The sequence below is a fragment of the Argiope bruennichi genome, chromosome 8 (genome assembly GCF_947563725.1).
Source record: "Argiope bruennichi chromosome 8, qqArgBrue1.1, whole genome shotgun sequence".
NCBI classification, from domain to species: domain Eukaryota; kingdom Metazoa; phylum Arthropoda; class Arachnida; order Araneae; family Araneidae; genus Argiope; species Argiope bruennichi.
In genome coordinates, this window is record NC_079158.1 from 107,828,835 (window position 1) to 107,852,764 (window position 23,930).

Genomic DNA, 23,930 nt, shown 5'->3' on the forward strand with positions numbered 1-23,930 from the left:
TAATGAAATCAAATTAAATTTATGTTGGTGTGACAGCAATAATTTGAAGTCAATAATAATAAAGAATGCATAAGTTCTACAAAATATCATTTAAATAGTGAAATATTAGAAAAAATTATTATTAAAGTATGCGTGACTTGGAATGAGTATGATGAATACTTTTTTTTTAATAGTTTTGAATGAAAGAATACATATGAACTATATTACAAGGTAGCTTTTTTTAGAGTGAATTAAATTTAAAGTTTTAAAATCACATCTAAGAACTGCAGAATAAATTGAAATAAGATAAGTATTAGAGCATCATGAAAATAGAAAATAAATAAATAAGAGTAAGAGTTTTTTTAATTAATATTTTTGTATTTTCTCTATCATCTAATGGGTATTCCAGTGAAAATTTTTGCCATTGTTTTGATTAAAAATAGAAATAACTTCAATGTGCACTTAAAAGTATTGAATATAACTATTTTCTTTGGAAAAGTGGTAAAATTGCAATGGAATATTAATACCAATCTGTGTCGATTTTCAGCTATAATTAATACTAATGCTTTTTCATATAAAATATAATTTTTTTTCATCAAATTATGTTGAAGTTTTTCCTGATGTTCAAAAATTTTGCTTCCTGCATATTTTTTTTAATTATTATTATTATTTGGCTATTGTTTGTTTTAACCAAAGAATTTGGATTAAAATGTTTGAAATTTAGAAATAAAAATTTGTATTTTCTACAATTATTTTTTTACCACTATATTATATTCTCCTTACATGTTTAACTTTTAATTTGGACTGTTATAAAATGGATATGATAAATATAGAAGAAAAAAAGGATGCAAATAAACTAATTAAGCTAATTTATTATTTAACTATTATTATTAATTTATTAATCTATTTTTTAACTTTATATTTCATTATAATAATTTTTAAGATACATTTAACAAACTTAAAATGCTCAAACTATTATAATATATATATATATATATAAATTTTTGAGATAATTATTTAATGGCTAAAGTATCAGGCTATTCATAGTGTACTAAAATTATGTACCATCTATCAGATGATGTAATTATCTAACATCCATTTTGTTGCCTACCTAACTATTTACAGATTTTCGTAATAAAGTAGTTTGGATAACTGGAGCTTCAAGTGGAATTGGAGAGTATCTTGCTTATGATCTGGTAAAAGCAGGAGCAAAATTAGTTCTGTCTGGTGTGAATGTTGAAAGATTAACAGCTGTAGGCGAGAGATGCAAAGGTAAGCATTTTATTTCAATGAATTAATTTTCAATTATTTTTATTTATTAATAATGAACATATATGTTGCTTCAAAACATATTGGGCAAAAATGATATTTTAAAAACTTATTTAGACATTATATCATTAAATGATCATTATTGAAACTGTAAAAATGAACTTGTTTATTATAATCATTTCAGAGATGTAATTCTGGGAGTTGTATGTTACAAGATTTCTAATGTTGTCTATTTTTTTAAATTTAGATCAAAATATCATTTGAAAAATTTGAGATAATTGTATTATTTATTCATTTCAATGCCAATAACCAAGTAAATAGGAAAAAAATATGTATTTTTACTTCAACTTTGTCATTAAAAGTGAAATAATCCTGCTTGTAAATATTTATATTATTTTATGATATTGCCTTCCCAATATTATTATTATTATTATTAATAATAATAATAATAAAAGCCTATTCAAGAATAGAAAGAAAGTGAGGGAGAGAAAGACCACATACCAGTGACTGAATAATGTTTAAAAGGATCTAAAGCAATTGGAAGGAACTAAGGGGGGGGGGAGGTATTATGCCAAATAATATCAGATATTGAAAAAATAGAAATATAGCTTTGTTTGCAACAGGCTATAGTATTGGAGAAGGCGTGCATGTTTGTGATATTGTCTGATACTTAATATTGCAATCTCAGCACCTGAATTAAATTAATATAATTGTTGAATAAGAATTTGCTTTAAAGCAATTAAATACTTTAATTTTGGCAATCATCATTAAACTATTTTTGTTCAAATATTTTTTGATTGTGTGAATGAATATTCTAAGTTTAATTTAAGTATTTTATAATTCATTCACTCTGTTAAAAAATTAATATTTGCAGAAGTATCAAGTTGTGCAGCAGAAGATATTCTATTAGTGCCATTCCAAATAAACAATTTTGATGTTCATGATGAATGCGTGAATAAAGTTTTGGATCATTTTGGTCATGTAAGCATTTAAACAATTTACAAACATGAAATAGGATATATTTTTGGAATTAAATTAATTTTTGTACTTTTTTTTTTGTTCTATTTATGTGCTATTTAAGTTATAATAATAAGGTTGTTTTTTTAATTTCTCATATACGTAGTATAGAGAAAGTAATTGATCGTAAAAAACTTCGAACTCGCAAGATTTTGGCAAATCTCGTCGTTTTAGACTTTCCCGAGTTCGAAAACAAATTTTTGAAAATTGTCCGTCTATTTGTTTGGAACTAAAGTATCTCAGTAAACACTTTGAGCTAGATGGATGAAATTTAGTGTAGGTCTTTACACCAAATTTGTAGATTTTTATTAAATTTCGAGCAAACTTCATTCAGGGGAAATCTGTGAGCCTGGCTGTCCGAATATAAATTAACGCGATAACTACAAAACGAAGAGAGCTAGATAGATAAAATTTGGTATACATTTTTAACTTCTATAGTGTAGATATCTATCAGATTTTGAAGTAAATCCAACAGTGGGATGATCGTCTGTCGGTCTGTACTTTCAGAAACATGTAATTGTATTAACTCGAAAATATAGTGACTTAAATATATCAATTTTGGTGGGAGATTTCGTGACTTCAAGTGCAATTTTGTTTCAATCGGTTGAGAAAAACAGGCCTAAAATACAAATTCTATTTTCGGATGCTTATTAATCACATGTCAGGAATTAATCTAAAAAAAAAACGCCCTGGTATATATATATATATATACATATATATATATATATATATATATATATATATATATATATATATATATATATAATATAAATAAAAGAACTATTTTTAGTATCTTATGTAATATTAGGCGTTTTCTATTTATATATTTCCCCATATTTCCCAGAAAATGTTACTCATTTGGGTAAACTGTTATATCAAGTGTCAACAAATTGTTTGGGAATAAGAATTTATAAGAGATATCGAATTCAGTGCAAAACAAGGTGTAACTTGATTGAATTAACAAGAAAATAAGGCATTATTTATTAACAAATGAAAACTTAGATAAAAAATGTTATTTATATATGTTTTTCTTTTTTCTGCAGATTGACATACTAGTGAATAATGCAGGAATTTCACAGCGAGCTGATTTTGCAGATATCGACATTGCAGTTGATCATCAACTTTTCGATGTGAACGTGTTTGGGCCTGTCAATCTGACCAGAAAAGTTCTCAGGCATTTCTTGGAACGCAAGAAAGGTCATGTAGTTGTTACAAGCAGTACTGCTGGAAAATTAGGTAGTTATTTTTTCAAAACTCGATTGTATAGAATTGAAGATATATGCTTATTTCTTCATTATATAAAAGTTTCTGATCTAAAAAAACAATATTTTAAGAAATAAGTGCAGTAATTTGATGGGTTTTTTTATTAGTATAATAGATATTTGGCTTTTTGAAAATATTTTAAAATATAATAGTAAACGATATATTATATATAATATATATATATATATATATGTATGTATATGTATGTATATGTAATGATACCTCGTAATTTAAATCTTAATTAATTTCCTGATTTTTTTTCTTAATTTCGCCCATGTTTTCATTTTAAAATGTTCTCTTATTTCTTGATTCAATTCCCTCTTTTTTATTTAATTACTTCTAGCACGCGCTTAACAAAATTGCTGATTCCGTCGTTCTCATGCCAGAAACAAAAGGATAAAAATCCAAAACACTCCCACATAACTTGCAAAGATATTTAAGATTTCCCTTGCCTAAGTCTACAAAACTCCCGAGGGGCACCTCGAAATGAGGATGAGATGCTTACGGCATGGTGGTTGGATCTTGCCACCCTGGTGGGTACACAAATAGGTGGGGGATCTGATTCCTCCCATCGATGACGGGACGTACTTTCTTCGGGGAGGGTTGTACCGTGGCCGATGATGGCCCTTAGGACTCAACCACAGTTCCCGCCAATGTTGCTGTTGCGGTGGTCCGGTCATTCAGCCTTATGGTTTAAATCCGTGTACCTTCGTGGCGGGTCGGTTGGTTGACTTACCTAAATCTTCACGTGGCAAAGAAATCCCTAACAGCATTTCATGATAAACTCACTGAAGGGGAAAATTTATGTCTCTTTGTTCTTAGATCACGATATAAATAGACGTCATTCGATCATCATTTCGCTCTTGTGCAAATTATGACTCCCGTGGGGAAATAAATCAAAGTTATAATTTCAAAAGTTTTTTTTTTTTTTTTTTTTTTGTTACGCATATGCAAAATTAAGTTTGCATATACAAAGTGATCAAAATTAAAACACCCTTCTCTGGGCTCTCTATACAGCGAACTACTCAGTGTAAAGGCTCCAAAATTGTTGAACATACTATTCAAGACACGGGGAGACGGATTACGCGAAATTTTTTTTCCAGAAACACCGATAGATGGCGCTGTACACCAAAAATATGCTGAAAAGACTCAAAATACACATTTGTATAGTTCGTCAACGGATTCTGAGACGACCACTTTTCGCCGACCCCATCTCATTAAGGAACGATAAGCGCGTTTCCCGTATAATTATCTGTAATGTTTACGTCTCAGAAAAACGCGAGTCTTCATTGTTAAATATAAACATCTCCTCCTTTCATCTTTCCTTTCACCCCTATTTTGACGAATTAAACCCATCCTAACGCATGCGCAAAAGCGCGGAGTGTTTTATAATCTGTTGCTGAACTATTACACATTTTATTTGAACTTATCAAACATTCAATCACGAGGACCTTATCGATGCAAGGGAAACTGCTCAGTTTGGTTCCTTTCCTCCAGATGTAAAATCTGCATTCTGTGGATCGTAATGTGTCGATTGAGATGCTTTTCACATGCAGAGTGATACCGTCTGTCAAATCTGCCAAGGTCACCAGACGTCCTGGATAAACAAGATTTTTTAAGTATCCCCATAGCCAAAAATCACAGGCATTAAGATGTGTAGAATGAGATGGTTAGCTTGGCGTAAGCGCTCGACTCATTACTCTATCATTAGTAAAATGTTGCCGAAGAAGCTGATGTACACAGAGTCCAATGTGTGGAGACGCTTCATCTTGCAAAAAGGTAATGGAATCAAGACATTGGAGCTGTTGCATTTGGGGTACAGCAAAAGTTTCGAGCATGTTTTGTTACTTCCTGGCCTTTTTGAGTGAACTCCCGAATCGACGAAACTCTCGAAGTGCAGCTGCAGCATTTCCTTTGTTTTCATAAAACATTCACAAGCAAAGCGTGAAGCCATCGCTGATAAGAATGGCATTTTCCCAGCTTTATCCCTTTTATGCCTAGAACAGTAGCAGGAAACCAAGGGTTTATGTACGTTTTTGTGCTTACAGCGCGAAATTTCAGTTTCTTCACTTTTTTTTTTTCATATCAGAAATAGAAATGAGAAAGAAAAAAAAATTAAATTTCTCATGTTTTTTTGTGATTATTATTTAAGTCTTTTTAACATGTTTTCTATTGTACAGTGCCATCTATCGGTGTTTCTGGAACTAATTTTTTCCCACGTATTCCGTCTCCCTGTGTCTTGAATAGTATGTTTACCCATTTTGGAGCCTTTACACTGAGTAGTTCACTGTATAGAGAGCTCAGAGTAGGGGCGTTATAATTTTGATCAACTTATATACAGGGCGTCTCAAAAACCTTGACCGCGGCTTTTATTCCTTAAATATTGATCGTAGACATATACTGTAAATTACAAAGTTGCATAAAAAAGGTGCAAAATGTTATGAAATCGATTAAAATTGTCAGGGGATTAAACTTAAAAAAATACAAAATTTAAATTTTTATGTGGATCCCCTACAAAAATATTCCCAATGAGTAAAATATGCCTCATCCTCTAATAAGGTCATCTACAAAATTTCAGAATTTTATCATGAAAACTCTCAAAGATATGTTAAAACAAAGTTGGTGAAGGGTCAATCACAAATTGAAATGCAAATGTTTACAGCTTCAGTGCAGATGACGCGACGCAGGAATGCATCCTAAGGAAATAAAATACGCTTCATCTCTTTAGTTTTAAATACAGATTTTAAAATCTATGCTTTCTAAAAAATACTTTAAAATTTTATATCATGAATTACAGGATATAACTTAAAAGTAGCACAATCAATGAACTTGTAAAAAAAAACTTAGAAATTCTGCATATGGAAATATATGCATCTGAGTGGTGTGTCCCATAATCTCAACAGACGCGTCATTATATTATGTTATTTGTGCTCTGTCTTTGATCAGTAGCATAGTTTACGTAAGAATAACTCGCACATAGATATTTCACACTTCTGCTACATTTTGAGAGCGCAATTAGCCTGTACAAGCAGTATGTCACAATACAGCAATGAAGAACATTTTGAAATCCTAATTCTTTATAGTTTATGCAATCGCAATGCTAGCGAAACTGCACGGTAATTTCGGCGTAAAATCCTAATTCCCGACATCTTCCTGGGAGTTTTATTTCCCGATTAGTGCATCGAATGCGTGAAAAAGGAAGCGTATATCCTGTAGGTGGACCAGGTAGGCCCATACTTCACTCAACGGATGAAGAAATTGATATTTTGGCTTACTTTTGCCGTCATTCGCATAGTAGTGTTCGTACTGCTGCTTCAGAAATGAACCTATCACTCGCAGTAGTGTGGAGAATATTCAGACTGAACAGATGGCATCCTTTTAGCATTCACGGTGTGCAAGAACAGGAGCCAACAGATTATCAATGTCGTCTAGATTTTTGTTATTGGGCTCTTAATCAGGAAGATGCTAATCCCTCTTTCCTGAAAAACATAATTTGGACAGACGAATGCTGTTTTAAACAAGATGGATGCCATAAATCCTCAAAATGAGCACTTTTGGTCAGACGCAAATCCATTCGTATTACGTGCTATTCATCACCAGAGGCAATTTTCTGTGAATGCATGGTGTGGTATTTTCAAAAACTGCTTGCTTGGACCCATACTGTATGATGGTACGTTGATGGGAGACAGATATGTTAATGAGATTCTGAATGTCATTATTCCTGATTTTATGGAGGAACTTCCTCTAACAATACTTTCACATGTTTGGTTCCAACATGATGTATCTCTAGCTCACCATATTACAGTTGCGAAACACTTGTTAAATAACGAGTTTCCAAATAAGTGGATTGGTTTGCATGGTCCAGTTGAATTTCCCCCTAGATCACCTGATTTTACGCCTATGGAATTTTTTTGTGGTGTCGTTTACGTACAGCGGTTTATTTGTCACCTCCTTTAAATAAAGTAGAATTGCAACAGCGCATTTTAGAGGGTTGTCGTGACATCACCGAACAAGAACTTGATAGCGTGTACAGAAGTGTCATCAGACGAATGCAGCCCTGTATTGGCATGGATGGAAAACATTTTGAGCAAGTTATGTAATCTTTCCTTTAAGCTATTATTTCTACAAATGTTTAATACTTTTGAACCAATAAATAGCTAAATTATTCTTTATTTATTCAATCATTACTTTCTTCGTTAATTTGTGTACGACTCCTAAAACACGAACATCCGACATGATTTTTCCTCTTTGCGAACTCATATCCAGGCATCGAAAAGTGTTTTAAGTCAGCATTTATGTAGTTTCATATCTGAGACTTTTTGCGATAAAATGCTGAAATTTTGTGCATGGCCTTGTTAGTCAATGAGGCACATTTTACTCATTTTTTTTTGTGTGTGTGTACAGGGGTCGTATAAAAATTTAAATTTTGTATTTTTGTAAGTTTAATTTCCTGAAAATTTTAATCGATTTCATAACAGTTTGCACCTATTTTTTCGCAACTTTGTAATTTACAGTATATGACTATGATCAATATTTAACAAATAAAAGCCGCGGTCAAAGTTTTTGAGACACCCTGTATAATATAAGACAACGGTTTTAAATACTTAAGTTCACAATAGTCTCCTCTGATATCCGTATAAATTGTTCAGAAATTTAAAAAATAATTTATAATAAGAATAATAAGAATTTTTTTTTTCATATTCTGAATTTCAGTTTGGTGATAATTGGAATTTAAAATATGAAAATACGACTTATAAACAAAAGTGAGTTTAAAACACTACTGCCTTGAAAAAGCAGGAAAGTTGATGTTGAAGTTACAAAATAACTGGCGCACTCAATGCTCAGACGTTTGAAAGTTGTTGTGAAAGCTAAAGGATTTCCAGCTAAGTGTTAAAGTTACCAAAATATTACTTTCGTTGAAAGATTCTTTGAATTCTGTAACAGTTGCTATTTGTGTACAAATTATTTATTAGTTTATGCTATCCACAGACAAGTTTACGAACATTAATTATAAGAAGAGAGAAATGTTCGGTTAACAGTGTATTAGTTGCTCGCTTGGCTCTAAAAATACTCGTCACTCGATAAAGAATCGAATCACTCGGTATTGCTTGGACTTAATAAGAACACTATCGGAGAGAGTTAGTTACAATTGATATCACTGAAATGATTATTAAATCCAATTTTGGTTCTATAAGCAATTTTATTTAACTTTTTTTAATTACTTTTTTATAAAGTCAGAGAGAGAGAGAGTTGGTTGGACAGTACGGAAAAAACTATAATGAACTGCCTTATCGAAGCATGACATAGTTCATATATCTGCTCTTCTGCAGATAGATTTCGTCACAGTGAATGACAGATTTAAAAAAAGTGTCAGTGTCAAAACAAAGAGGGAAAGTCGTCTTCCGGATTTATGATTTTTTTTTAAGTTGTAATTAAGATATATCTTGCTCGCTATATATTTAAAGAAACGTAATCTTAAGTAATACCCATTTTAATAGGGCAACACAATTTTTAAAGTAATATATGGCTGAAAAATTTGTGCAAAAAACGAATTGATTATATCAGTCATTTTTTTTTTTTCACATTGTTACGATTTGTAATGCTACTTCCCAACGCAGTTAGTTCCATGACCAGGAAGACATTTTACTGATACCTCTGATGAATGCTCAATCGATGCCAAATTAGTGACCCCCCTTTGGCTTGGCGATGAATTTGGCCGCTTCGGCGACAAAATCGAAGATTCCAGAAACAAAAAAAAAAAAAAAAAAAAAAAAAAAAAAACCAAGAATATTGGCGACAGCTTTATTAGAACGCGAATTATAGTGATCTTTGCCCTTTAACGGAAACTATAAAAAGCTTTGAGATCGAGTTGAGTTCATCTTAAGCGGTTAAGAGTAGCAGACGATCCGACGGGAGTGAATAGTTTTGCAAAGCTTTTCACCTGCGGGATCTCTTAGTGCTTTGTGGTGTTACTGTGTTTTTATTACCGATTTTCTGCTCTTGAGTGTGCTTCGACTGTGTTTTCCGTGTTAATGAAACTTTGTTATCAGTTACTGAGACTGTTATACAGTGTTTATGTACACCCACTGCACAGGACTTTTTATTTTACGTATTAATTTTGAGTAACAATATTGGTAACTTGAGATAGAAGATATATTAAATAATTCATTAATTAAAAAATAATAAATTAAAAAAAATTATTCTGAATAAGGTAAAAATTAAGCTATGATACTACGTAGTTTAATTACATTATAATAAATATCGAGCTGCAACACAATTTTTAATTTATAAATATAGTAATTGTTTTTCGAGTTACGGCATAATTATCAGGATTTTTTTTTTTTTTTTTTTTGCATTTAACAGAGTGGGTATATGAATATTTTACATTTACATTATATAACTTTACAAGTATTTAAAGCTTATTTTAAATACTTAAAGCTATATTTTAAATACTTTATCTAGCACATTTCCTGCTTTTATAGACATGCTCTTGACCCAATTCTCCCATGATATCTCGAGATTATCCTATCTTACAATCTTCCTTTTCGACTTATTAGATAAAAAGCAAGATCGGTTTCGCATGTTTTGCCAGGCGTGCTAGTAAACCCGAGCCAAGAGGATGGTCACGATGATTTAAAACAAGATACAGGCTCGTGGCTTGTCTTTTCCTGCCCAATATCGATAACTTGTTTTAAAGAAAAAACGGACAAGTGGTAATACATGAATGGTGACAACTGATATAGACACATTAGTCCTTTTTTGTAGTGTTCATTTCTCTCTATATCTGTTTTTACTATTAATTTGATATTTTATTAGTGAAATAATTATAATAATTGTAATCAAACAATAAACATTTACTTTTTAAATTGTTTTATAATACATGGATAATCATATTTTGCTTGCCCAATAAATGTTTTTCATAAGTACGATATGAGGAAATAAATCTTTGCTAAATTTTTGTCTTTACGATAATATAAGGTGATTTTTTTTTCAACAAAATTAAACTTGAAATTATTACACGTCGTAATTTGACGGATGAATTATTTATATTTGTTACTGATTCATTAAATATATGTGAAAATGTACTTTTATCTTTGAAGAAATTTTCTTTCTTTTTTATTTTAAGGAAATTGCAAACGATTTTAAATGATTTAGAAAAATGAGCGGAAGTATTATAAAGTGAGAAAGCAGCTGAAATTAGATAACGCGGTAGCAGCTGTCAAAAAAAAAAAAATATCCTGAGGGGTATTTTTTTTTAATTGATGCATGTATGCATTGTCGACAAAGGATTTGAAAAATAAGTAAATAAATAAAGATAGCGATCTGGCTCTACAGGCTGCTCTATTCAGATGTTTTAGCACTTCTGAATAGAACCTGCATTAATTATCGGTTGAAGAAATGCTCAAGGACATTTCTTCGATGTTGACAAGTCTGAATAGCTTTATCGAATATGTTTCCTTGAAAACTTGTGATTACTTATTTTATTCTTATAATTTAATTTATTTATTGAATCTTAAAGGTTTATTTTGCATTCTGCATTCGTTCCGATTTCTATTTTGTTGCTCTGCAAATCAAAAAGGATAGCACCATAAAAAAGACGCAATTTTTAAAACTTTAAAAATTTTGCTTAATTTTTAATTTTTTTTATGTACCAATTTAAAACTTGAAACATTAAAATATTTTTAAAGATAATTACTGCGACTATAAAATACAAGAAAACAAAAGCCCGGAGATGGTACAGGGGGGACGGGGGCTGATCCACTATTATATTAAAGGCCATACTTTGTAGATCAAATTGCACATTTATATTCCTAAAATTGAAAATATCTCGCATCTGAAAACAACCGAATCAGTGGCAAAATAAATGCCTATGATCAAAAACTGATGACAAACACAATTTTCGCACCAATGATAAGGTTTGGTTTTAAAAAAATTGTTTCGATATGTCTTTTTATTGCTAGAAAAATTATTTAAAATTGGAGAAATAAAAGTACTGAAACTTTTTGATTTTCATTTTACCCTTTATAATATTTTAAATTTCATCTTACTTACATTTAATTTTTATTATGAGATATTTCAGTTTCTATATGCTTTGTCATTTGTCATTTACTTAGTCGTTTTCAGGTTCTGCTTTTCATATTAGAGTTTTGTTTTCTGTGTAATTATATGCAGTCACTCAAAAAAGTATTGGGACACTTGGCATGAATAATAACTACAAAGCTATTTTACAAAACTATTTATCACATTAAAATAAAAATGAAATGAATCAAGAAATATTTTAACATTTGATGTACAGTTTATAAAGAAAATTTTATTGGTATTTTAAAATTACAATTTTATTTAGCTTTTCAAATATAATTCAAAATCAAATAGGAGTAAAAAAAGTATTGGACACTTTTGAAATGAGAAATTTAACAAACATATAGCACATCACTAGAATTGAATTTACTACCTTTTTTAGACTATAATTTTAAGCATAAAAATTTCTACATATAAGATTTTTTACAGGAAAAAAATTGTGGGAAACAAAGATATATCGGTTGATGTGTGAAATATTGTAATAAGTCATTGGAAAAATGGAAAATCAGTTTGCTCTATAGGACGTATCTAGAAACTGAATAAGTCTACTGTTTTTAACATTACATACAGGTTCAAGCAAACGAATAATATTGAAAACAAGCAAAGATCAGGGTGTACAAGGACATTTAATAAAAGTGAAGAGAGGTGGATTGTGAAATACTTTAATCTACAAACTAGTATAGTAAAATTGACTCTGCAATGTAGAATTAAGTTCGTAAAATCTGTAAATCCTGAAACTGTTAGTAATGTTTGAATAAAACATAAATATCATGGCAGAGTACCTCAAAGGAAACCCTACATAAGCAAAGTAAATCGACAAGCTAAGCTAGTATTTGCTAAAATGTATGTAAAGCAGCTAGAAGAATTTCAGAAAACTGTAATTTTGGTTGATGAAAGCAAATATAACATTTTCGGGTCAGATGGCAAGCAAAAAGTTTGGCTGAAACCAAATACAGCAATGCATGTAAAAAATATGGCAAATATGGAGGTGGCAATCAAATAGTCTGGGGTTGTATGGTAAGCACTGGTGTCGGGAACATGCATTTTATTGATGATACAATGAATAAATATGTCTATCTTGACATTCTGAATAGAAATTTAAAGTAAAGTGCGAGCAAGCTGGGAATCTCAAGATATAAGCTGTACACCAATTTCAAGATTTAAACTGTAGCAAGGTATAAGGACCCGAAACCTGCTGCAATTTTTTGATATTTGCAAGTTATGAATCCCTAGTGTTATTAAGACTCCTGTACAAAGTACAGACTTGAATCCGAGTGAGCATGCGTAGGATTATTTTCAGCAAAAATTGTATGAATATCAAATTTCTAACAGGCAGGATTTAAGAAAACATTTGGTAAAGAGTGGGCCAAAATCGATGGATCATTTTGAAAAATATTGGTCTAATCCATGCCAAATAATCAATGAGAGGTCATAATAAGCACACACACACACACACACACACACACACACACACACACACACACACACACACACACACACACACACACACACACACACACACACACACACACACACACACACACACACATTGTTTAAATTCTGTAACTACAATATAGTAAAGTAATACAGTAGTAACCATGAACTACAATATAGTAAAGAAAAAAAGGTAGAAAATAATAAAAATAAATAAGTTTCGAAAAGTGTTTTATAAGTGTAGTTAAAAGAGGAAGCAATTCACTTTCATGAAAAACCAAGCTATATTATAAAGAAATTTAAATACAATTTATCATAAGAAAGAAATTCTTAGAAACTGAGTTAAAATAATGTTATGAATTTATAATATTTTTTCGCTATCTGTCTCTGCTAAATAAGGAAGTCTCTGGTAAAGAAGGTATAGTAATGGTTGTTGATATTGAATAGATGCCTAATCAATAATCACACACACACACGAGTCTCAAGTTGTAATATTGTATAAATTGCTACGATTTATGAATGATAAAAGGAGAAATAAAAATAACGAGTTCAAACAAAATCTGATTTACCCTCAAGCACTGAAAGAGATTTAAGTTGTCAAATCGGTTGAAATGTAATTTAGTGTACCCCCGAATTTGTCGCCAATATGGTAACCCAACGAAACGATCTTATAGCAATCCTAATGCTGTTTTGTTTACTACTTTTTACAGTGGTTGAGTTTGTACATGAACTACAATTATTTTATGAAAAATGTTCAATTAAAAATAATGAAAAATATTAAAGAGTTTAATTTAGTTTTGTATTATAATTAAAAGTTTTTTTATTGCTGATGAGACGCTGTGATGTTATTTTTAATGAGAATACGAAAAGAAAATATTTATTCTTTTGCAATACTTAACAGTCAATATGCATTTTGGAAATCGTCTGAATTTTTTTAAGTTAAAAATTTCTGCCCGATGCCTTCATTCTGATGCCGAAGGCATCACATGTTCTAAATTTTACTCTGTACACAAAAGACCGGCTCAGCCGGTTTGAAAAACTTCTTTATTTCAAAATTGTTAAGATAAACAGCGATAGTGGTCCTAAAGTTAAAAAAAAAATATCAGATAAAACTATACTTATCAATAAGGATCATAATTTTAGTGCAGAAAGTGGTAACTGTTTTGCAGAAATACTTGCTTATTTTGACTGCCATTTTTATTGGCGGCTTGATCATTTTTTTTTTCTTTCTTAAAGCATACCAAGTTTAAATTTTGATTCATGTTCTACTAGACAAAGGGGAGGGGGGGGGACTCTATAAAATTTATCCATTTTTTGCTTTTAAAATATATTTTTAGTACAGAGAATATCGAATATTAGTATTTAAAACAAAATTTTGTTCAATTATAGCAGTTGCTTTCGAATTAAATTAAGATCATTTCAGGATTGTTTAATTGGGCGGAATGATACGCTTATAGTTTTCCCTGTACTGTCAAATTAATCTGGCTTGGAATATAGAGCTATAAAAATCTCACGATCGTGGTTCTTAATCTAAGTGAATGACTTATTGAACTAGATGGGGGGGGGGGTAAATTAATAAATATATCTGTTAATTTTTAACTTTTTATTGAAGTATCTGATGACGTCTATCGATAAAATTTCTAATTATGCTTTGGCTATAGATTTTTTTAAAACCGAGTTTGTATTTAAAACACTTTGTGTAATTTTGTTAATAATAGAATAAGGATATTATTTAAATAATTTCAATTGTGAAATATTATATTAATAAATAAAACTATTTCGATGAATAATTTCAAAAATATCCGAACACTTTTTGGAGACATTGTATACTATTTTATTGTTATTATTATAATAAATATTACTAATTTTTAAAGTAAATATTAATTGGACTAGTTTATTATTTTAATATTTAAATTATTTCTTCAATATATTGTCACAGAAAATTATCCGAAACCCGTTCACGGATTATTCGACAAAAAAATCCAAATGAGTCAATAACAGATACTGTCGTTTTATTCTATGCAAGAATAAGAATACACAGGTAACAAAATATATTCGAAGTGGCTATAAACAGGCGGCACACTAGCAGAAGGCAATAAACAACTATAACAGCTAACAGAGAACTCGCAAGAGATACTTGGTTTAATTACTCAAATCTTTTGACTCGCTTGCTAACTACTTTCCACTGATTCTTCAATTCTGCATTTTGACTTTTTTATAATTTCCAAGACAAGACACAGAAGCTTCTAGAACAAACAACATAAATGGAGTTTTAATGGAGATGTTGCCATGATTGTTGTAGTTTCAGGAATTTTCGATTTCGTCACCAAGACCGAGGGTCAATGACTCGGCATTCATCCGTGATGTTATTACCAAGGGCAATATTACAAATTCTTAACAATAAAATTGAAAGTTTCTTTAATGTATTAAATTTCTCGGACTGCGCTATTTTCCCTTTATAGTACTTATTTTTGAGAGTTTTTTTTTTTTTTTTTGCTTATTCTTTTTATTATATGCATATAAGGGACTTAGATTAAAATTACGTTGCATTTAAAATTTTCTGTTTTGAAATCTTTGAAAGTAACATAGCTTTGCATCTGAAAGATGTGAGAATAATAATTTTCGGTGCAAAATTATTTCAATTTCTGTATTAAATAAAGATATTTCTTAAACTTTGTAGTGCTTGTCCGTGTCCATTAAAATTTACTTAAAATATCATTTAAAAAAATAGCTTAGATATGAAAAGAAAAAGCAGTGTGTAGGGTTTATACTAAAACCAAATTTTTGAAAAACCGGTTTTCGATTTCAATATTTCCAAAAAATCGGTTTTAGCCGGTTTTCGATTTTTTTTTTTTTTTTTTTTACAAAAATAGAATAGGGAAAAATATTTAATTTAATTTATGTAAAATAACAAAAAACAAAATCAATATCAGAGTCAAAATATATTTAAAAAATTAAGAATTACATATACGTATTACTTACACAAAATAACGAAAACTCAAACAAAAATTTCAAATAATATTTTTATTATTTCCTCTAATTTTAATTACTTCTAAGAAAATAGAATTAAAAAAAATATAAAATATCCACTGAACGGGGGCTAAATCTTGTTCTTATTTGGACGGAATATTGCCTGAAATTGAAAATACTCGTTCACTAGCTACTGAGTTTGGTTTTATAGTTTTCATGGCATCAAATAACAAATTTTTGTTCTTTTATTCGTTGCCTCAAATAATGAAAATTTAGCTTTCAATGTCTTTGGATTTGTAAGTTTTTCTTCAGGGTCTTCAAGAAACTTATGAATTGATTTTTCCATGGTTTCTTTTAAAAAACTATTACTCTGATGAATAGTTTCTTCGGTTTTCTCTTCGTCAAAATCGGTATCCACATAAGAATTTGGAAATATTCTAGACAATATCTTTACAGATAGTTTAATAATTTCGTTTTTTGAAGGTAAAGAAACAGTAGAACAGAAGGTAGATTTCTTCGCTGAACTAGAAATGTTTTGTAGATTTTCCAATTGCAGCAAAAGAGTTCCTGATTCTAATTGTCTTCTTTCTTGAATTTATTGTTCTAAAGCATATCATAATTTCAAACTTATTTCAGTGTTTAAATTTTTTAGTTCATTTAACAGAAATTCAAATATACCTTCACTTGTTAATAAATAGGCATCTCGTCGCCCTAAGCTTTCAGCTGCTGGACGAATCAGTCCCAACCGACAATATATATATATTTTTAAGAAGAGGAATATCCAGGCGTCCGGAAAATAGGTTTTCTAAATTTAAAAATATGATTTCAAATGTGACAAATTCACTTAAAAAAAAACGGCTTTTTAAAACCGGGTTTGAAAAACTGTCAAACCCTAGCAGTGTATAAAAACACAAAAATTATTTTGAAGATATATATTGAAAACATAATAATTAGAAGTAAACTGAAACTTTCAAATAGTTCTTAGATTTCATCCAAGTCAATGATTTATTTTTCCCGAGAAAAATTATAACGGAATTACAATACTGTTTCTTAAGGAAATGAATAACAAAATACTTCTATCTTTCTTTCATCTAAATAATTAGTTTTTAATGTTCAAGAAAAAAAGATCATTTTACTGGTAAAATCTGATTGTTTTCAAAATAAATGCTGATGTCATGAGCGTTGATTAGCATATGATCTATTTGTGCTTTATAATCCATTATGCTACGAATGTTTTATTCATGCTATAATATATTTTAATAAATTAAACACAAATTTCTAATAAATATTTTATCTCTAATAAGTATTTAATCTCTAATAAATATTTATTTATTATCTCTATAAATATTAAGAAATATATAAATAAATGTTAATAAATATTTATAAAAAATTCTTAAAATTTGAAATTATTACATTTATAAAATGTTAAAGTAATCGTACAAAGTTCGCGTTATTAACTGATTTTGAAAAAATAAAATGGCTTTGTTTTCTTCTTTTTCCCCTACTCTTTTTTTCTCCCCCCCTTTTTTTTTAGAAAAAAAATCCTTATATTCCTACATTTGAATACTATCCAACGAACTTATTTTCTACTAATCCAAGACAAGTTTGAGAACTTTAAGTTAATCATAGTTCCAGCTACGATTACTTAGTTCTCGTTTTAATCGAAAATGTCATTATTTATTTATGTAAAAATTCGAAATTTTTTTTAAAGCGTAAAGTCTTATATATCTCTACATATTTTCGCAAATAGACGGACGACGATTTTTTCAATTGTTGTAAAGATTTAAATGCAACTTTGCAGGACTTAATAGAACCAAAATTCATTGTCATTCTTTGTATTTCAGAATCTCAGTAATTCAAATTATGCAAATGTTGTAATATTTATTTAAAATAGTTTATTTAAATTATATATAAATTTCGTTTCATTTCTGAAAATTATATTATTTTTGTTAATTATCGTCGCATCTGCGTAAAAATCGTTTTCAAAACTTGATTTTTTTTTTTTTGTTGATATTTAGCATTAATCAAGAACTATTCGTACCTTACTTATATTATCTGTCAGAACTGAATTAGCCAAAAAGCTGAATTATGAAATTGCTATCAACGAATGTGCTATAAAATAAGCAAAATGAAGCAAAAAAATTCACATATTTGATCTTATTCCAGGAATCCCCATGCCTAAATGTATTTAATAAGTTTATTAGAAATAATTTTTTATCTGAGTTATTGAAGATTATTTATTTGATTAAAAATTAACTTTATAAAAATATTTTAATTTTTTTTATCATTATTATTATGTTTTTACTAGAACAATATATGTAATCTAATAAATATCAAAAGGTTACAATTATGTTTTATGAAATTTGTATCAAAGCCCTGCAAGTCAACTTTGCAGTACGTCCCGCTTTTGTTCTGGTCAGCCTTGCCCTTTGCAAAACGTCACATCGGCAAAATCGACTTCAGTGCCGATTTTGATAGATTTTTTTCTGAAAAAAAATTCATTGATTTTTTAAAAAATAAACATTTAAATCTTCTGGTACCGGCTCAATTAACAAGGAGTTCATTTGATACAAATCCAATTAATCGAAATTCTGTGTTTGCACTAAAAATATCACGAATTTTTGGTCGATTTTTTAAAATTATATTCTATGTAAATATGATTTTAAAAAAAGTAAATGAAATCTTTTAAAAAATAGATTTAAGCTTCTATTAACTTTCTAGATGGAATTTTTTTTTTCAATGAACATTGAAAGCAAAACGTTTTTGAAGATAAGCATAAAAGTTTCTTCTTTTTAGGAGCGCCTTATTCTTCTGCATATACTGGATCAAAACATGCATTACATGTGAGTTTAATTTCTTTTAATTAATTTATTTGCTAATTAGTTTTAATAGTTAAAAATGAAATGCATTTAAAATTATTATGGTGGAATTTATGCGAGAAAATATTTAGTATATTTTTTAAAAATTTTTTATTGATTTTCAATTATATTATCCAATATATGAGACAAGTTATAAAAGAACTTTAATTATGTTCCAGTGCACTCTTTAAATTTTTATTAATCAATGAAATTGGAAAAAAGCAAGTCTCTTTTTAAAAGTGGTAGTTAATAATTTTGCATATGTTTAGATATATAAATTAGAATTCAGTTATTTGTGTTTGCCATTTTATGTTACTATAAATAATTTTTATGTTTCTTTTATTTTAAGTGCTATATAATAATAATAACAACAACAGCAACAACAAAAAAAGCTGTGAAAGCGAAATCAAAAAATAATTATGATTTTACATGTTTATTTTTTTTCGTATCAATATTATTGCTTGTTGAACTGCAGACGATAAAAATCAAAACAAATGCAATCAAACCTATTTTTGTGCGATATATAGCGACCACATAAAAGAAATCGCATAAAAAATATTCCCAAAATTTCAAAAATAACTATAACAAATAGTTTTTTTGCACTATCTTAAAGAAAAAAAAATATATATCTAAGCGCTGAAAAGAAAAAAAAAGAAAAAAAAAATCAACTTAGATAATTTGTCGAAGATTTACGAAATAACGATAAAGTGCTCTTTCAATAAAATAAATGATTAAATAATCATAGAAATCTTTTTTTTAAATTTAGTTTCTCATTTTATACATGGAGAAATTTTCAAAATGCACATAATTCAATACTGCTCGTCTTAATCCAAAACGCTCATCTTCGAAATTGCATGATGACAAAATTATTTTAAGACATCGTTAATTTATTTCTGTCACATTTTTAGAATTGTGATTTTAATAGTGTAATAATTTTTTTATTAATTTTTTAAAAAAAACAAGTTGTCCAACATTAGCTTTGTTTAATCGGTCTTCGGTATTATATTCTAAAGAGTTCTGTCTCCCACAATGCAAAAAAGAAAAAAAAAGTTCAATGTAACATTAAATCTTTTATTTGCAGTTTCTCGTGAAGTGACTTGTTTAATTTTAATATGATATAGGCTAGCATACTATTTTTAAAGTGCAACAAAAAGAATTCAAAACGCTCTGCAGGGCCGATTGTTGGACCTAGATCTACCATATTTGGCAAGTAGTTACTTCTAAAATAGTAGGAGATTTCTAAGAATAGTTTTTTCAGAATTTTAATAGTAATGCTAATTTAAAAATTATTCAAAATTTAAAAATTTTGCTCAATAGCTTTGAGCATATTATTGTACAAAAAGCATTTATACTTCTCTTTAAAAAATTTACTTTTAATTAAAGCCAATTTGATTTTCGTACAATCTTTCCTCTAATTTTAATAAATTTTTGGAAAATATTTCTAAGTGTATTTTGTAATAATATTTTTCATTGTTTCTGTTTCCGCTATTATATACACACATTGCGACTACATTAAATACATTTTTCTTCTTACATATTATCGCTGCTATGTAATTAATAGTACATTAAAAAATAAAATAAATGAATTAGGTGTAAAACATTATCACACTATTATACTTTGAACTAAAGGCTCAAATTTCCGTAAAAGTTTTTTTCTTGGATCAATAACTATTATCATCTGTTTGAAATATTAATATTTGGAAATTTTTCTAGGGATACTTTGAGTGCTTAAGAAGTGAAATGGTAGAAGAAAACATACATGTCACTCTGGTCTGTCCTGGACCAGTTTTTTCTAATATAACAGACAGATGTGTTACTGGAAAAATTGGAGAAGTATGTATAAATTTATTTAAATGTCTTTTCAAGAAGTTTTTAAGTGTTTTAAGATAAAAATTGATTCAAGAATTATATTTGTATGAAGTTTTAGTATTATATTTGTAATACATTGCGTGATATAAAATATATCCGGATAATTAATAATAATTACGGATTTACACATTTTTTGAATTTTTCCAGACAGATTGAAGGAATTGCGTTTGAACTTGAAAAAATGTTTCTGGTTATTTATGAAGCCTAGTTTACTGTAATTAATGCTATGTATTCATATTATAAATGTAGGAATATTTAGTTTATTTAAACTTTTATACAATTCTACTTAACTATTCATAAGTTCAGGCTTAAGAAATATCAGTTGGTGAAAAATTCCCTTAATATAACATCTCTCAGAAAACAATTGAAAAATTAACTCGCTGCAATACCAGTATCTTCATAAATTTTAACGGTATTGACTGGAATTTTTATATGAGGTGCCCTATATTATTCATATTTAAAATTATGAAGAGAAAAAAAAGAAAGAAAAAGGTGCTGTAATTTACATGCGAAGTTAAAAAATTATTTACATCAAATTTTCATATTCATTCACCATTTCATTTCATATTCATTCACCGAAAGTTTAGCGTTTACTTCAAATTTTAATGTAAGAAGATACTGCTATATTGTGAAATATTCTGTATATTTTTCATAATTTGATTTAAAACTCTGTATGTAATAATAATAATTATAACGTAGAAAATATGGGATTAAAAATTTTTTTTATATATTTACAAAAATGCATGCAAGTGCTATGTATAGCTGATAAAGTTGCAAGTAGATATCAACTTTTTGCAATTCGTAGTGAACTCAAATTATTTTCTTCATACATTTTTATATGATCCCTTAAATGCCATCGTGATCGAATCTTTGTTGAAAAATGTGAATTGAAATGTATTCTTTAGATGGGCAAAGCTCAAGAATAATTCGTCCTCCTTTTTTTTTTTTTTTTTTTTTTTTTTGGAAAAATTTGGAACAAAGTTTAAATTCGAAAGTTTCTGGAAATTTTGATCGCATAGTATATTTGTTTGCGGATATTATATTAATTGGTTGCTTCGTTTTATTATTATTGAATTCTATTTTCTGAAATGTTTTTTAAATGATGAAACAAAAAATGCATATGTAACTCTTTTTGAGCAGATGTTCAATTTCTATACAGAATATCTTTTAAATGGACGGTAGTTTTTATAGTAACCTCTAAGTAAAAAATGCTTTTCTGGTATCTGATAAAAACAACAAATATCACCGCGCGTTCGATTCTGTTTTTTTTTTTTTTTTTTTTTTTTTTTTACTTTCTCGTATATGTAATTTAGAGAAAGTAAAGTAATTGTCAAAAAATTCGAACTTGAGATTTTGACGAATCTCGACGTTTTATACATTCCTGAGTTTGAAAAGCACATTTTTGTAAAATGTCTGTCTGTGACAAAAGTAACTCAAATACGCTTTCAGATAGATGGATGAATTTTTGTATACGGCCTTTGCACCAAATTTTCAGGTTTCTATAAAATGTTGAGCAACATCCGCTGAGAAGGAGTCTGTCTGTCCATCTGTTCTATAGAGTAGAGTAGTTCGAATAACTTCTATAGAGTAGACACTTGTCAAATTGCGAATCAAATCGAAATGCCTATTGACTGTCTGTTGTTCCGCACATTCAGAGATCACTCCGTTGGTTTTTCATGGATTTTTACATGTATTAGCTTTGTTTTCGTATAGGAAATAAATCACATTACTCTTAAAAGACTTAATAAACATGTGAAAAACAGTTGAATGGTTTTAAATTTTAAACATTTGTCCTTGCTGAATATCTGAAATAAATAATGTCCTCCAATTACTTTCGGTTTCTCTGTATTCAAATTTTAATTTAAAATGAAATGTTTTGATATTTTGATAAAATGAATGAGATTTTAATATCTTCAAATATTAAAATCTTGGCTATCTAATTTTCATAGATTTAATAACGGAGCATTTTTTTCCCTGTTAGAAATATGACCACAAGCAACAACCTACAGATAAGAAAATGAAAACTGAGCGCTGCTCTGATTTGATGGTTACAGCCATCGCTTATAAATTAGATGAATGCTGGATATGCTTTCAGCCAATCCTTTTTATGTATTATATGGCACAATATCTTCCGAGTGTATTTCGAACGTAAGTATAATATACTGTTTCATTTCTTTTAGTGATGAATTTAAGATGAATTTTAATTTATAAAGTTCATCTTATAAATTAATAATATTGATAAAATGTATTGAGTTGAATTAATTAATATTGAATAAAATGTATTGTATGTAATGAGAATTAATAATTTATTGTTTCTGCTACTTAATGTTATTACTTCTAGACTTAACAATTTTGATAACGTTTACAAATTGATAATAATAACCGGATAAGATAAAAATCGATATTTTTATCACATTAAGATAACGGGAAAAATACTGAGTGCAAGGTTAATCCATAATTATGTTACGAATATGTGAGGCGGCTTCCCAGCATAGTCAGTTCCATAGGAGATCCCTGAGCTTAGCGACAAACTTGACGACTTGGCGAAGAATTTGGCGACTTTGGCGCCAAAATAGATTATACCCGAAACATCGAGAATTTTCCCGATCCGTCCAGTACGAATGGAGTTACGCCTCGAACGTTCCTGATTGGTTGAAAGGCTTCTAGCCCCGCCTCATGAGACCTATAAAAGGAAGCACCTGCAGCTGCCGGGCAGTGCTGAATTGAGTTGCGTACCAGTGGAGTCGACGAGTAGTCGGAAGCGAAAGAGTAGTCGCCGTGGTGAACCAGATAGGAGTCGTAGTTGTGAATCGAGTTGTGAACAGATGGTGAATTGGGTCGTGGATCAGTGGAGTCGAAGAGTAGTCGGTAGCGAAGGTGAAGAACTCGTCTTCCAGGGACTAGCGGAGCAGCGACGGAGTAGAGCTGCTGTGTATACTGTTGTATGCTGCTGTGTATATTGTTGTATGCTGCTGTGTATGCTGTTGTATGCTACACGTCTCGGCTGAAGATAATAGTCTTCCGTGCTGTATATAGTTGTCGTCTTTGTGCTGTCCTGTGTGTCTTCGTGTAAATAAATGTCGTTTTATTCTCTACTGCCGCCTGCTGATTGAGCGTTCTCCACACCATATAACTCCCACTATCCAAACGAACCCCGGGAAATTTCGTAACAATATATTGAAAAGAACTAGA

At 29.3% G+C, this 23,930-nt stretch overlaps 1 protein-coding gene across 1 annotated transcript in view; it reads left to right on the forward strand.

Annotated features, from left to right (window-relative positions):
* Positions 1-23,930, forward strand: part of LOC129981238 (dehydrogenase/reductase SDR family member 7-like) — a 34,971-nt gene that overhangs the window by 2,559 nt on the left and 8,482 nt on the right. Inside the window, exons 2-7 of the mRNA XM_056091997.1 lie at positions 1,105-1,251; positions 2,123-2,229; positions 3,309-3,501; positions 18,808-18,854; positions 20,583-20,702; positions 22,720-22,886. Of these exons, the coding sequence (XP_055947972.1) occupies positions 1,105-1,251; positions 2,123-2,229; positions 3,309-3,501; positions 18,808-18,854; positions 20,583-20,702; positions 22,720-22,886 (781 nt within the window). The remainder of the gene's footprint in view (positions 1-1,104; positions 1,252-2,122; positions 2,230-3,308; positions 3,502-18,807; positions 18,855-20,582; positions 20,703-22,719; positions 22,887-23,930) is intronic.